General features: G+C 40.5%; 1 protein-coding gene across 2 annotated transcripts in view; it reads right to left on the bottom strand.

The window, feature by feature from the left end:
• Positions 1–15,236, bottom strand: part of DIAPH3 (diaphanous related formin 3) — a 556,480-nt gene that overhangs the window by 507,131 nt on the left and 34,113 nt on the right. Inside the window, exon 2 of one of the 2 annotated variants that reach the window (XM_051850008.2) lies at positions 4,882–4,914. The exons of the other annotated variant lie outside the window; for it this stretch is intronic. Within the exon in view, the coding sequence (XP_051705968.2) occupies positions 4,882–4,914 (33 nt within the window). The remainder of the gene's footprint in view (positions 1–4,881; positions 4,915–15,236) is intronic. 2 annotated transcript variants of the gene reach the window in all.

Raw genomic sequence — 15,236 nt, 5'->3', positions numbered from 1 at the left:
CAGTACACTGATATATTAATATTTAAATTTAAAGGTGCATATTACTAACTATACCACTAATGTCAGAAACGCATGGTTTACCAATCATCTTTATATATTTTCCCCTTGAAAAAAATCCCAATATACAGGAATTCTAAAGTTCAAAAGCTAAATTACTTACAGAAAGTCACATTGTAAGTACCAGACCAGGCACTCTCTCCTAGCTTTCCTAAATAACTACATTTAATAAAGGACAAACACTAACAGAAAGATCTCATGACTTCCTCTAGTTTCTGTGCAAGCTAATATTTGCTTTTCTAGCTGTAGCTTTCAATCATTTTGGGTTTGAGAAATCAGTTTAGTAATTTAGATCACTTTTAGGGCACGAAGAAGAGTGATGAAAAGTGGAAAGAGATGGGGGAAAAAGTCATAGTTCATTAGAAAACATTGAATTTTGGTTTTTAAAACTTGGTTTCAACAGTGAAAAGATTTATGTGTAATAGGCCACAAAATAAAATGTCTTACTGTGAGATCCTAGTTTAACAAAAAAAGGGGGGGAGGGATTTGAAAATCTTTGCTACATGCCAAACAAGGGATACTAACAATGCTGGCTGCAGTGGATGAAAGGAAAGATGAAGATATGAGAAGGAGTACTGTAGACAGATAGTTATGACGGATAAGGAAATGAAGAGCAACCCAAAAACTACTAGACTACAAAAACACTCAGTGGACACTTTCATGGGGTAAGGCCGCACTGCTACACCCAAAGTCAATTTCTTCCAACTTGCCTCCCCTCCCTATCCCGTGCAGCCCACCTTTCTATCCCTATGAAGAAAATCGCCTTGTGAACCCCAGTATTAATACTGAAGGTTATAAAATAACTAATGCTTTGTTTGCCTTTATATTACCTTAACACAATGAACTATACTTTATACATAATCTCAGATATTTGTAGAATAAACACCATTTAAAATCTATCAACTATGTCTAGGGATCCTAACACAATAGTAAGCCTTCATGCTTTTTACAAGACAGTGTCCTGTGAAATTCAATTAATAGAAATTCAAGAAATAAACCTGAAATCTGAAGGATGTTTAGACCTTCAATAAAGCAGCCCAAAGAGATGAGTTTTTAATATTAATGCTTCCCACGTTGCTATTTAATGTTTCTAAGACTCTTATTCAAATATATGACTGGAGCACAACTCTATTCTTACAGTGCCTCTTAAAGTCTTTCCCAAAATGGCTAGTCACATTAAGAAATTTTAAGTTAGAAGTACACTAGCAACATCTACGTTATGCAGGTGGCAAACTTTAATTAGAAAACATATTGCCAGCACATATCAAAGCATCAGTGGCAAATGCTTCCCTGAGTTCCAACACACCAAAAATAGTTTAAAGAGCCCTCAAAATATCCAACTACCTTTTTCTTTCTCATAGTTCTGCATTGATCTAAAACACACATCCCCTGGAATGCTCAACTGCAAATGTGCCACATCATTTCTCTGTGCATACCATACATCAGGAAATTTTTAAAGGAGTTAAAAAGGGATGGAACTGAACGCAGCAGTTCAACACACTTCAGCTTAAACTCACCAACCCTATGAGGAAGGCAGAAAAAGTAATCAATCCTGCTTACAAATAAGTGATCAAATAACCAATCTGCAAAGTCAGAACCAAGTAGTAAAGTTGTCTTAAAATAAGATTCTTCCAATTCCAAATCCAATAATCTCTCCACACTGCATTAGTTAGCAAGTCAGAAAGAATTTCTCTTGGGTATCCTCCTATTCAAGATAGCCATGCTCAGTTTCAAACTTCACAATAAGGGGTCTAGCTTCCCGAATCAGACTACCTACCTGGTTCTTCCCTGGCCTACTAAACAAAGCAAAGAAGATGACCAGAAGAAAACATTAGGAGTAGAGAGAAAGCTGTTCAGTCCTCAAGTCCACAGGAAGAAAGTCAGCAAGGAATCCATGAGACACACTCATATGTACACCCGAGATGACAGTAGGGGCAAAGCAATAGTCAGAAATCCAGGCAGAAGCTCAGAAAGACAGGGAGCTGGGGTGGGGGGGCTAGCATTATGGTATAGTGGGTTAAGCCACAGTCCGTGGCGGCAGCGTCCCATAGGATCCCCAGTTTGAGTTCCAGAAGCTCTACTTTCGATCCAGTTCCCTGCTAACGTGCCTGAGAAAGCAGCTTAAGATAGCCCAAGTCCTTGGGCCCCTACACCCACAAGGGAGACCTGGAAGAAGTTCCTGGCTCTTACCCTTGGCTGGGCCCAGCCCCAGCTATTTTGGCCATTTGGGGAGTGAACCAGGAGATCTCTCTACCTCTCTGTCTCTCCTTCTATGTAGTTCTTTCAAATACATGAATAAATATTTATAAAATAAAAAAACAATGACAGGCATTCCTTGACAAAACGTAGAAACACTTTTGCAAAAGTTAAGAACCCATCTGTAGGAAGACTTACCACAGCCAAGGCAAGCCTAGAACTATAGAAATCACAATATCTGGCCAGTTATCAAAGCAATGACTCATTCTCTCATTTGTTCACAACAACCAGGAATAGAAAACAAGTAATAAAATGCTAGTGATGCACCAAGTAACAAGCCAGGTACAGGAAGTAGTAAGAACATATAGTCTCTGCCTTCAAAAGGTTTAAGATAGTAAGACAGAGACAAATAACATGGTGCTAAAAACATGGCAAACAACCCAAAGTTTAACCCTACCAAGGCCAGTTCCAAGAATGAAGAGAGAAGTGAGAAATGGGAGAAGGCTGGAGAATGAATTAAGAGAAAAATCCAATTATTAATATAAGACAGAGCATGATGTTTTCTAGAATGGCCTGCCAAAGCTACTTCATGAGTAGTTCTAGAACTTAGTATAGATATTGTGGGTTGGCAATGTGCCAGAGCAGCTCTATAAAGAAGGGATAGTGTGTGAATGAAAGAAAAAATTCAGAATGTCCATAAAATATAAACCACTAAAATCATCATACAGAATATCCTACAATCAAGAATGAAGAACTGATATATGTAATGATGTGAATGAACCCTTGAAACTATAAAGTTAAGTGAGAAAAATCAGTCACAAAAGACCACATATTGTTTATGTCCATTTTCGTGTAATCTACAGAATAGGCACATCTTTGTCACAAAGGTGGCTAGGCCTGGGGGAACGGAGGGAAAACAAACAAGTATTTCTGGCAATTTTTAAAGTAACAAAAATATCTTAAAATTAGTTGTGGTGATGCCTGTAGAACTCTCATGAATACAGAAAAAAAATGATTTATACACTTTCAGTGGGCAAGTTGACTTGTACGCTACATGAATTGTATCTTAATAAAGCTGCTACAAATATACCATCGTAGGGACCGGCGCTGTGGTACAGTGGGTTAACGTCCTCGCCTGCAGTGCCGGCATCCCATATGGGCACCGGTTCGAGATCTGGCTGCTCCACTTCTGATCCAGCTCTCTGCTATGGCCTGGGAAAGCAGAAGATGGCCCAAGTCCTTGGGCCCCTGCACCTGCGCGAGAGACCTGGAAGAAGCTCCTAGCTCCTGGCTTTGGATCAGCACAGCTCTGGCTACTGTGGCCAATTGGTCAGTAAACCAGCAGATAGAAGACCTCTCTCTGTCTCTGTCTCTGTCTCTGTCTCTCTCTCTCTCTGTGTGTGTGTGTGTAACTGACTTTCAAATAAATTTTTAAAAATACATACATATATATATACATACCACTGTATATTCTCATAAAAGTTCAAACATAACAATTGCAAATGGTTTGAACATAGTAAACATAGAGGGTTTGGAGCCATGTGAAATGAGATTCAAGCTACGGATGCACCACCAGTTCCTTATCTGAGCTTCATTGTCCTCAATTGTAAAATACTACCTTCCATAGTCAGAGACTATTTATAATCTACACAAGTACTCCATATTGCTACCATTTCTAAGTACTAGTATAGTAACATGTCATATAACACTTCAGTTAATGATAGTATCTATCATATAGACTAGGTGTGTAGTAGGCTATACTGTCTAGGTTTGTGAAAGTCTACTCTATGAATTACACTTTTTGGAATGTATCCCCATTGCTAAACAGCATGTAACTATGAATGAAAAATTAAGTGTTCTCCAGAAAACTTCATAGAATATTCTTGTTAGAGTCATAATACAACATATCAAAACAATTCAAATTTTTTAATCATTCATGTCAAAATTTATGTCTCATTGACCCTTGCATATCTACCTTGCCCAGGTACCTGGTCAATGAAGCACTATGTTTTTTTCCTGTATTACCATGCTAACATATTTTTGGAGTTATTGTTTATGTGGTGTTTTATTCTTGTTAGTTCTTTTATCACTAACCATGAATTACATTCAAAAGCATTTTTCTCAAAAATTTTAACAAGCTATGCTGCTAAACGGTGTTAATTATAAGAAACCATTGTTTACAACATGAAGATCATAGAATAAAATATACCTGGTTCTCTCATTTTTGAAGCAAAACTTTTTTAAAGTATATGCACTACATTTTAGTCTGGCTTACTTTAATTAGCAAGTATGTATTTCTGAAAAGCTGACACATCTTTAGCTGCTTTTTTTTTTACCCTTTTTGAAATGTGAATGCATCCCCAAAGAATGCAATTTGATTTGAGTGATTCAAAGTTGACTAACAATTTATAATTAAATTTTTAAATCACTACATTGATCATTCCTTTTCACAACTTAAAAGCAACATTTTAATGCCTTTTGCTAGTTCTGCTTATTTTAGATGTATAAGAAACAGTACATTCCAATACATGCAGTTTTTAGAATTTCAAAAGTGTTAGCCTAGCCTGTTATCAACATCACATGGTTAGTTAAAATTCATAACAAAGGAGACAATGAGGATAGCCTTACCATATCATCCGTCAGTGTTCTAATATTTAAATGCTGCAAATGAAAAAAACTCATGAGTAATTTATGACAGTTTTTAATTTTAGTTAATAGAGTACATTCAAAATTGTACAATACTAACTTGAATGTAATTAAATTCCTGACAGTCTAATAAAAATACAATATATATTGTTTTAATTTTTCAAAAAGACAGGCAGAAGTTACCCAGTATGTGGTAGTTTCAAATGTTTACTAAACTTTATTGGCTTTGTAGACCTCACAAACTAGAGACCTAATTATGGTACAATATTCTCCCAACTAATTCCACTAATTCTCATTAAGTATACAGACAGCATACAATGATAAAGGTTTAAATATCATTGATTTTTTTCATGCTATAGAAGTAAAATTTTAAATTTACCATTAGCATTCAGTATAATAGAAACAAAGTACTTTGTCAGCTTAATTAAACAATTCTAGCAGCAAAAAAGAATCTATTGGAATGACTATTTTCATCTTTAACGTCAGTTTGATTTATCACTAGTGATGACAGTAGATACTTTTCAATTTCATTCTGGCTTATTTGAGAACCATTTTACTGATTTCCTTACTAGACAACCATAAGACCACTTCCTAAAGTGAATAAATTAGTCTCCTGCAAAGTGCAGTTCAAGAGAAAAAAATAAAATAAGCATTTAGAAAAGAAAAAAAAAAAAAAACATTTTTAAAATCCCAGAGTTGGGCAAGATTTTTATTCAAGTAGCTGGAATCAATTATCAATTCTTCCTCCTATTCACGACAGCATTAGATCTTTAAAATGGCAAAAAAGGGTCAAACATTTTGTAAATAAAAAACTAGTTCCGCTGTTTTATAACAAGATGCATTAACAACCATCTAACTTACGAGGTGGCACAAGGCTAAATTCAGCTTTAATAAGAATGAAATTCATCATTCATGTTTGCATGCTTAAGTATACCTTTATGTATATCAATCTACCTCTTCAATAATCAAAATTAAAATTTGTACAGGGTAGCATTTACAACCAACTAATCTTTGACAAAGGAGTTAAAAAAAAATCAATCCCTGGAGAAAAACAGTATCTTTAACAAAATGTGCTGGGAGAATTGTATCTCCACATGCAGAAATATGAAACAAGACACCTACTGTACACGATCTACAAAAACCAACACAAAAATGGATCATGGATCTAAATCTGTGACCCAATACCAGCAAATTAATAGAGAAGAACACTGGGGAATCTCTGCAGACATTGGCATAGGCAAAGACTTCTTGGAAAAGATCTCAGAAGCACAGGCAGTCAAAGCCAAAACAGCAAGTGGGATTATATCAAGCTAAGAAGCTTCTGCACTGCAAAACAAACACTCAGCATAATAAAGAGGCAACTGACAGAATGGCAGAAAATATTTAAAAACTATACATCTGATAAAGGATTAATATCCAGAATCTATAAAGAGCTCAAACTCAACAACAATGAAACAAATGATCCAGTTAAAAATTGGGCAAAGAAATTGAACAGGCTTTTTTTTTTTTTTTTTTTTTTGACAGGCAGAGTGGACAGTGAGAGACAAAGAGAAAGGTCTTCCTTTACCGTTGGTTCACCCTCCAATGGCCGCCACGGTCGGTGCACCACGCTGATCCAAAGCCAGGAGCCAGGTGCTTCTCCTGGTCTCCCAGGCGGGTGCAGGGCCCAAGGACTTGGGTCATCCTCCACTGTGCTCCCGGGCCACAGCAGAGAGCTGGTTGGAACAGGCATTTTTTCAAAAGAGGAAATTCAAATGGACAGACACACGAGAAAATGCTCAGGATTACTAGCCATTAGGAAAATGCAAATCAAAACCACAATGATGTTTCACCTCACGGTCAGAATGGCTCACATACAAAAAAAAAAAAAAAAAAAAAAAAAAGTGGCTCACATACAGAAACCAACAAACACCAAATACAGACAAAGATGTGGGGGAAAAGGTACCCTAATCCACTGTTGGTAGGAATGAAAATTGGTACAGCCACTATGGAAGACAATAATGGAGATACCTCATAAAACTGAAAATACATATACCATAGGACCCAGCAATCCCACTCCGAGAAATGTACCCCAGTGAAATGAAATCATTATATGAAAGAGTTATCTGTACCTCCAGGTTTATCGCAGTTCAATTCACAACAGCAAAGTTATGGAATCAACACAGATGTCCCATCAACTGATGACTGGATAAATAAATCATGGAATATAAACACTATGGAATAATACTCAGCATTAAAAAAAAAAAAAAGAATGACATCCTGTCTCTAACAATAAAATGGATGCAAATGGAAAACCATTATACTTAGAAGAAGCCAGTCCCAAAAAGATACAATGGTTTTCCTGGTTTGTGGTAACTAATAGAATACCAAAAATGTAGTGTGTAGGAGTGAAATTAAAATTTTGAAAGTCAATGATTGTTTCCAGTCCTTGTCTCTACTGTTGAGAAAGTGATTATTTTCTTCTTACTATTTGTTGAACTCTTGACTTAGTATAGGGTTAATGAGTATAAAGTAAACTGAAAGAAGATAATTATAAAAATTGAGGAGGGGGGTGTCGTTGTGGTACAGCAGGTTAAAGCCCCAGCCTGTAGCACCGGCATCCCATATGGGCACCTGTTCTAGTCCTGGCTGCTCCTCTTCTGATCCAGCTCTCTGCTATGGCCTAGGAAGACAGTAGAAGATGGCCCAACTCCTTGGGCCCCTGCACTCATGTAGGAGACCCAGAAGAGGTTCCTGGCTCCTGGCTTTGGATCAGCTCAGCTCTGGACATTGTGGTCATTTGGGGAGTGAACCAGTGGAATGGAAGACCTCTCTCTCTCTCTGTCTCTACCTATCTCTGTAACTCTGTCTTTCAAATAAATAAAATCTTTAAAAAAAAATTTGAGAGGGAATATGACAGGAAGGAAGAGAAAGGGTGGCAGTGTGGTCAGGAGAGAGGGTAGGATAGAAAATATCACTATATTCCTAAGTCTGCATATATGAAATACATTTAAGTTGTATACCCTAATAAAAAAAACTGTACAGTGTAAATCACCATGCAAAATTCACTTCTCTCACACTCACCAAGATGTTCCTTCCTTTACTGTGAAGGAAAAATAACAAAGAAACTAAATAAAACATATATGCCCAAGAGAATGTAACCAAATGAATGACCATTAGCCACACCACTCAGTTCTGTTGACTTCTCAGAACCACCTTCTTTGACCCGGGAATAAGGAAATACTGGTTTCAATAAGGATTAATATCTAATCCTGGTCTGTAAAATTTACTTTATCAATACTATATTCAACCTCTGAAATTGACAAAGATGCACAGTGTTCTTAGGAATCAGTGTGATCTTGAGCACAACTATAAAGTTTCGAAGGTATGTAGGGACAGCCACCCGGTCATCCCAGAGACCTAATTATTAGAATTAAACACAAAGCAACGGGGCTTTTGAGTCTACAGGGACAGGGCTCCCTTCCTCTGACTCCTTGTACTAATATGCATGCCTTCATATCAATAGGAATTTCCATCCTACTACATTTGGTTAACCACATCCCAATTTCATTTTATAATTGAAGTATTACCCTAAATCCCAACTCCCATAACTTCTGCAAAATTACTTCAAGCTCCTGTGACAAGAAAAGTAGTACATGGTCAATCTGAAACAGTAACATGTCACATGGCCTAATAATTAAAATATAAAGCACAAGAAATCAAGTATAAAAGTTAAAAGCCTACTTAGAATACTGTCACAATTAGAAAACATCTACTGGGGGGAGCACTGTAGGCGGAGGATTAATATGCTCCACAGTGCTGGCCCCAGCCGTATTTTTTAATATCCTTAAACTATCTTATTCAGGTAATTTGCTTAATATGATTTTACAAAATGGGTCAAGTATTTATGTACGAGTCCAGTTATAATCGATACTATTACATGTAATCCTTTCACCAAAAAAGCATGTGATGAATAATAGAATTATAAGGCAGGGATAACTTATAGAGAAAAATATGGAAATATAGAAGAATGTAGATGTAGGAACCATAACAGTTCAAGGAAAAGCAGACTAAGGGTCTAGTTTATTATTCTTCTCTTCTAGGAGCACCCACCTATTGAGTCACACCACCAGCAACAAAAGCTAGTAGGGGCAAGAAATGACAGCAAACTCAGAGGTCCATGACAGGACTAGAGATACTGATGAACAGAGTAATCAGCTGAAAAACTGATTTAAGAAGTTTGTTACTATAATAAAACAGAATATGTTTCTCCTCAAGATTTAGCTTTCTGTAGAATGGAGATTACACAGTTACTCATTGAAGTACAAGCTGTCTGAAGCAAACCACTAAAGACGTGCTGGAATTAAAAAGCTGAACAGATCTCAACACTAGTAACTTTCATGAAAAACTGGATTGACCACCAACATCTCCTTCAAACATAAAAAAAGAACAAATACTAAATACTTAGTAGAGAAAGTACAGACTATGTCCCTTGTGTAGGAAGCTTCAATGTTAATGTAAATTCAAGTTTATCATTATAAAGTTTATATGATCAAGCTCAGGTTTATTAAAAAAAAAAAAAAAAAAAAAAAGCCTGAGACACAGAGAGGACTTCTGGTTCACTCTAAATGACCACAATGGCCAAAGCTGGATCAATTCAAACAGGAAGACAGGAACTTCTTCCTGGTCTCCCATATTGGTATAGGAGCCCAAGCACTTGGGTCACGTTCCACTGCTTTTCCAGGTCATTGGCAGGGAGCAGGATCAGAAGTGGAGCAGCCACAACCTGAACCGGAAGCCATACAGGATGCTGGTACTGCAGGCAGAGGTCTAACCTAGTACACAACAGTGCCAGCTCCTAGGCTTATTCATTTATAAAGTAATGACTGTCCATCAAGCTAAAATTGATGAGAAAAGTGGGGAAAAGGAAGAAAATGACAAAATCCTTAGACAAGTGTAGAAGGTTGGGACTACTTCTATAAATATAAAAACACAAGGGTAGCATCCATATTTTAAAAAAGAAAAAAAAAAAACTTTAAGGTTCATTTGTTTGTTGGCCTGGAAAGCCGAGTGGCAGACAGGCAGAGACACAGATCTTCCACCTGCCAATTCACTCCCCAAATGGCCGTACACTCCAGGCTGGGCCAGGCCAACATCAAGAGAAAGGAACTCCATCGAGGTCTTCCACAGGCTGGCATAAGCGCAAATACTAAGGCCATCTTCTACTTGTTGCCTTCCCAGATGCATAAGAGGAAATGTGGATCAGTAGCAGAGCAGCCAGGTCTCAAACTAGCACTTGGATCTGGACTGCTGCTGCTTCAGGCTGTACCACAACCCAAGCCCCAATATACTTTTATACTGGTACTTGAAATGCTGTTTAAACATCTAGCCTACGCAAGACACTTTAAACATGAACAATTTTTTTTTTTATTTTCAAATTTTGTGATTTTTTTGTTTTTTTTTTTTTTTTTGACAGGTAGAGTTAGAGAGAGACAGAGAGAAAGGTCTTCCTTTTTCCATTGGTTCACCCCACAAGTGGCCACTACAGCCAGTGCGTTGTGGCCAGCGTGTTGCACTGATCCAAAGCCAGGAACCAGGTGCTTCTCCTGGTCTCCCATGCAGGTGCAGGGCCCAAGGACTTGGGCCATCCTCCACTGCCCTCCCAGGCCACAGCAAAGAGCTGGCCTGGAAGAGGAGCAACCGGGACAGAATCCAGCGCCCCAACCAGGACTAGAACCCGGGATGCCGGCGCCACATGAGGAGGGTTAGCCTAGTGAGTACAACGTTTGAATTATAGCAGCTTTTCCTCCAATAACATCCCTCCCACCCGTGACCATCCCATCTCCCACTCCCTCTCCCATCCCATTCTTCATGATTCACTTTCAATTATCTTTATATACAGAAGATCAACTTAGTACTAAGATTTCAACAGACTGTACCCACACAGACACACAAAGTATAGAGTATTGTGTGAGTAGTAGTTTTACCATTAATTCTCATAATACAGCACACTAAGGGCAGAGGTCCTACATGGGGAGCAGGTACACAGTGACTTCCATTGCTAATGTAACAAATGACACTTTTTTTTTTGGACAGGTAGAGATATAGATATACAGACAGAAAGGTCTTCCTTCCATTGGTTCACCCCCCAAATGGCCGCTACGCTGATCCAAAGCCAGGAGCCAGGTGCTTCTTCCAGGTCTCCCATGTGGGAGCAGGAGCCCAAGCACCTGGGCCATCCTCCGCTGCCCTCCCAGACCACAGCAGAGAACTGCACTGGAAGAGGAGCAGCAGAGACTAGAACCCGGAACCCATATGGGATGCCGGCCCCACAGGCGGAGGATTAACCAAGTGAGCCACAGCACTGGCCCCACAATTGACACTTTTTTTTTTTTTTTGACAGGCAGAGTGGACAGTGAGAGAGAGAGACAGAGAGAAAGGTCTTCCTTTGCCGTTGGTTCACCCCCCAATGGCCACTGCAGCCAGCGCACTGCGCTGATCCGAAGCCAGGAGCCAGGTGCTTCTCCTGGTCTCCCAGGCGGGTGCAGGACCGAAGCACTTGGGCCATCCTCCACTGCACTCCGGGGCCACAGCAGAGAGCTGGACAGGAAGAGGAGCAACCGGAACAGAATCCGGCGCCCCGCCTGGGACTAGAACCCGGGGTGCCAGCGCCACAGGCTGTTCTTGAATAGCATTTGCTGATACCCACTCCAAGCTAATAGGATTAGCCTATTGAGCCGCAGCGCCAGCCAAAAATCGACACTCTTATTTATGACGTAATAACCCAAGGCTCTTGTTAACATGAATAATTTTTGTTGTTGTGCTTGTTTAAAAAAATTTTTTTTAAAGATTTATTTGAAAGGCAGAGTTATAGACAGGCAGAGGCAGAGAGAGAGGTCTTCGATCCTCTGGTTCACTCCCTGGATGTCCACAATGGCCAGAGCTGGGCCAATCCGAAGCCAGGAGCCCGGAGCTTCTTCCAGATCTCCCATGAGGGTGCAGGGGCCCAAGGACTTGGGCCATTTTCTACAGCTCTCCCAGTCCATAACAGAGAGCTGGATAGGAAGTAGAGCAGTCGGGACTTGAACCAGTGACCATATGGGATGCCAGCACTGCAGGCAGTGGCTTTACCCACTACATCACAGCACTGGCCCGTTACTATAGCCACCAGTAACATTCTTTACTATCTTTCAGTTGGGGAAAATATGAACTGTGCATATCAGTCCAGTTCTTGAATAGCATTTGCTGATACCCACTCCAAGAAGGAAACAAATATAAAATCAATGGTTAAATGAAAGTAACTTAGGAACACACCTTTAAAAATAACCTTGGAGGCACGCATTGTGGTGTAGTGGGGAAAGCCACTGCCTGCGACACAGGCAACCCATATGGGTGCTGGTTTTTGTAGCAGTGTTCCACTTCTGCCCCAGCTCCATGCTAATGGCCTAGGAGAAGCAGTGAACACGGCTGAAGTACTTGGACCTTGCCACCCATGTGAAAGACCTGGATGAAACAAACCCCAGGCTTCAGCCAGGCCTAGTCCCAGCTATTGCAGCCATTTGGGGAGTGAACCAGCAGATGGAAGAGCTCTCTTCTCTCCCTCTTTCTCTGAGTCTCTTCCTCTCTAACTCTGATGTTCCAATAAATCTTTAAAAAATAAAAATGATGGGCCAGTGCTGCGGCATAGTGGATAAAGCTGCCACCTTCAGTGCCAGCATTCCAAATGAGCACCAGTTCAAGTCCTGGCTGCTCCACTTCGGATCCGGCTCCCTGCTAAGCCCTGGGAAAGCAGTAGAAGAGGGCCCAAGAACTTGGGCCCCTGAACCCGCTTGGCAGACCTGGGAGAAGCTCCTGGCTTCTGGCTTCAGATTTTGCCCAGCTCTGGCCATTGCAAACATCTAGGGAGCAAACCAGTTTCCGGCTTCGGATCAGCACAGGTTCAGCCATTGCAGCCAACTGGGGAGTGAACCAGCGGATGGAAGACCTCTCCCTCTCTGCCTCTCCTCTCTGTGTAACTCTGAATTTCAAATAAATAAATGAATAAAAATAGTAACCTTGGGCTCAAATTGTGTTACTGTGGGTTAAGCCACTACTTACAAGCCATCATCCTATACTAGTGCCAGTTCAAGTGGCAGCTGCTCCACTTCTGATCCAGCTCCCTGTTAATGCACATGGGAAATCAGCAGCTTCATTCTTGAGACCCTGCCACCCATGTGAAAGACCCCTATAGATTTCTGGGCACCTTGCTTTGGCCTGGAGTAGCCATAGCTATTGTGGCCTTTTGAAGAGTTAACCAATGGAATAAAGATCCACCTCTCTCTCCTTTGCTCCCTTTGTCTCTCCTACTTTATTACTCTGCCTTTCAAAATAAACACCTTTTTTTAAAGATTTTTATTTTATTTGAAAGGCAGAGTTAATAGACAGAAAGAGATCTTCCATTCACTGGTTCACTCCCAAACGGCCGCAACAGCTAGAGCTGTGCCAGGCCAAAGCCAGGAGCCTGGAGCCTCCTCTAGGTCTCCCACATGGGTGCAGGGGCCCAAGGACCTGGGTCATTTTCTGCTGCTTTCCCAGGTGCATTAGCAGCGAGCTAGATCAGAAGTCCAACAGGAATGACTCAACCGGTGTCCATAAGGGATGCTGGAACTGCAGGCTGTGACTTAATCAACTGTGCCACAGTGTTGACACCATATATTATTGAAAGGCAGAGACAGAAAAGGAGAGAGAGATCTTCCATCCACAGGTTCACTCCCCAGATGGCCACAATAGCCCAGGCTGGGCCGGCTGAAGCCAGGAGCTTCTTCCAGATCTTCCACATGGGTACAGTAGCCCAAGGACTTGGGCCATCTTCTGCTGCCTTTCCAGGCATATTAGCAGAGAGCTGGATCCGAAGTGGAACAACAGGATATGAACCAGCACCCACATGGGATGCCAGCACTGTAGATGATAGCTTAATCCACTGTGCCACAGCACCAGCCCCAATAAATAATTTTTTAAAATTTATTTGAAAGAGTTAGACAGTGAGAGAGAGAGACAGAAAGGTCTTACTTCCGTTGGTTCACCCCCCAAAACGGCCGCTATGGCCAGAGCTATGCCGATCTGAAGCCAGGAGCCAAGTGCTTCCTCCTGGTCTCCCATGTGGGTGCAGGAGCCCAAGCACTTGGGCCATCCTCCACTGCCTTCCTGGGCCACAGCAGAGAGCTGGACTGGAAGAGGAGCAATCAGGACAGAATCCAGCGCCCATATGGGATGCCGGCACTGCAGGTGGAGGATTAACCAAGTAAGCCACAGCACTGGCCCCAGTCAATAAATAAATTTTTAAAAAAAATAACCTGATAACAATTATGTAGACTAACATTTGCTCCCCCCCCCCGAATAAAAATACAAATTAAAAATCATATAGCTTTAGGGGCTGGCACTGTGGTATAGTGGGTAAAGATGCCACCTGCAGTACCAGCATTCCATATGGGTGCCAGTTCAAGTCCCAGCTGCTCCACTTCCGATCCAGCTCTCTGCTATGACCTGGAAAAGCAATGGAAGATGGCTTAAGTCCTGGGTCCCTGCACCCGCATGGGAGACCAGGAAGAAATTCCTGGCTCCTGGCTTCAGATCGGCACTGCTCCGGGCATTGCAGTGATTTGGGGAGTGAGACAGCAGATGGAAGGTACCTATATACCTACCTACCCCTCTCTCTCCCCTTCTCTCCCCCTCTGCCTTTCAAATAAATAAGTCAATCTTTGAAACAAGTTTTTTAAAAATCATACAGCTTTAGACATTTAAATTTTCACACCTAAATGTGGCTGATTTTTATATTAGTTGGCCTAGGATTCTATAGTTATTGGTTGTTATAATTAATGTATGTTATTAGGTATTAAAGTACATGAGGACTCTTAAAAATGTCACCCTTCTTCCTGTAATCCTATGTTCAACTTGCTAATTCATTTTCTCCCTAAAAAAGTAAGAGCATATATAGATGTGTAACAATGTTTTCTGCTAATGACAGTTCCTAGGATGAATGGTCAAGAGGGTCACAGTAGAACTGAAAGAAGGGGGGAAAGAAGGCCTTTATAGATTTTTCTTCAAAAGAAGATAGGATCCAGGAGAAAAAAAAAAAAAGTAGAAACATAGACCATAGGTCTCTATATTCCCATTTAAGTGATGCATCAAAACTTCCATTGAAGACAGCACATGCTGTCAAAAAAAAAAAAAAATAGATTCAGAGCTTTCAAGCACACTGGGCTAAATGCTGTGAATATCAAGAGGTATGAAGTTTTTACCCCCCACCAACTTAGTTTACAAGTAACAAAGACAAATAAATTATATAATACATTGTAATACATGAACCCGAGGTCTATGTG

Source organism: Oryctolagus cuniculus, chromosome 9 (assembly GCF_964237555.1).
Source record: "Oryctolagus cuniculus chromosome 9, mOryCun1.1, whole genome shotgun sequence".
Classification (NCBI taxonomy): domain Eukaryota; kingdom Metazoa; phylum Chordata; class Mammalia; order Lagomorpha; family Leporidae; genus Oryctolagus; species Oryctolagus cuniculus.
The sequence above is the reverse complement of the archived record's forward strand: the minus strand, read 5'-3'. Positions and strand labels throughout refer to the sequence as shown.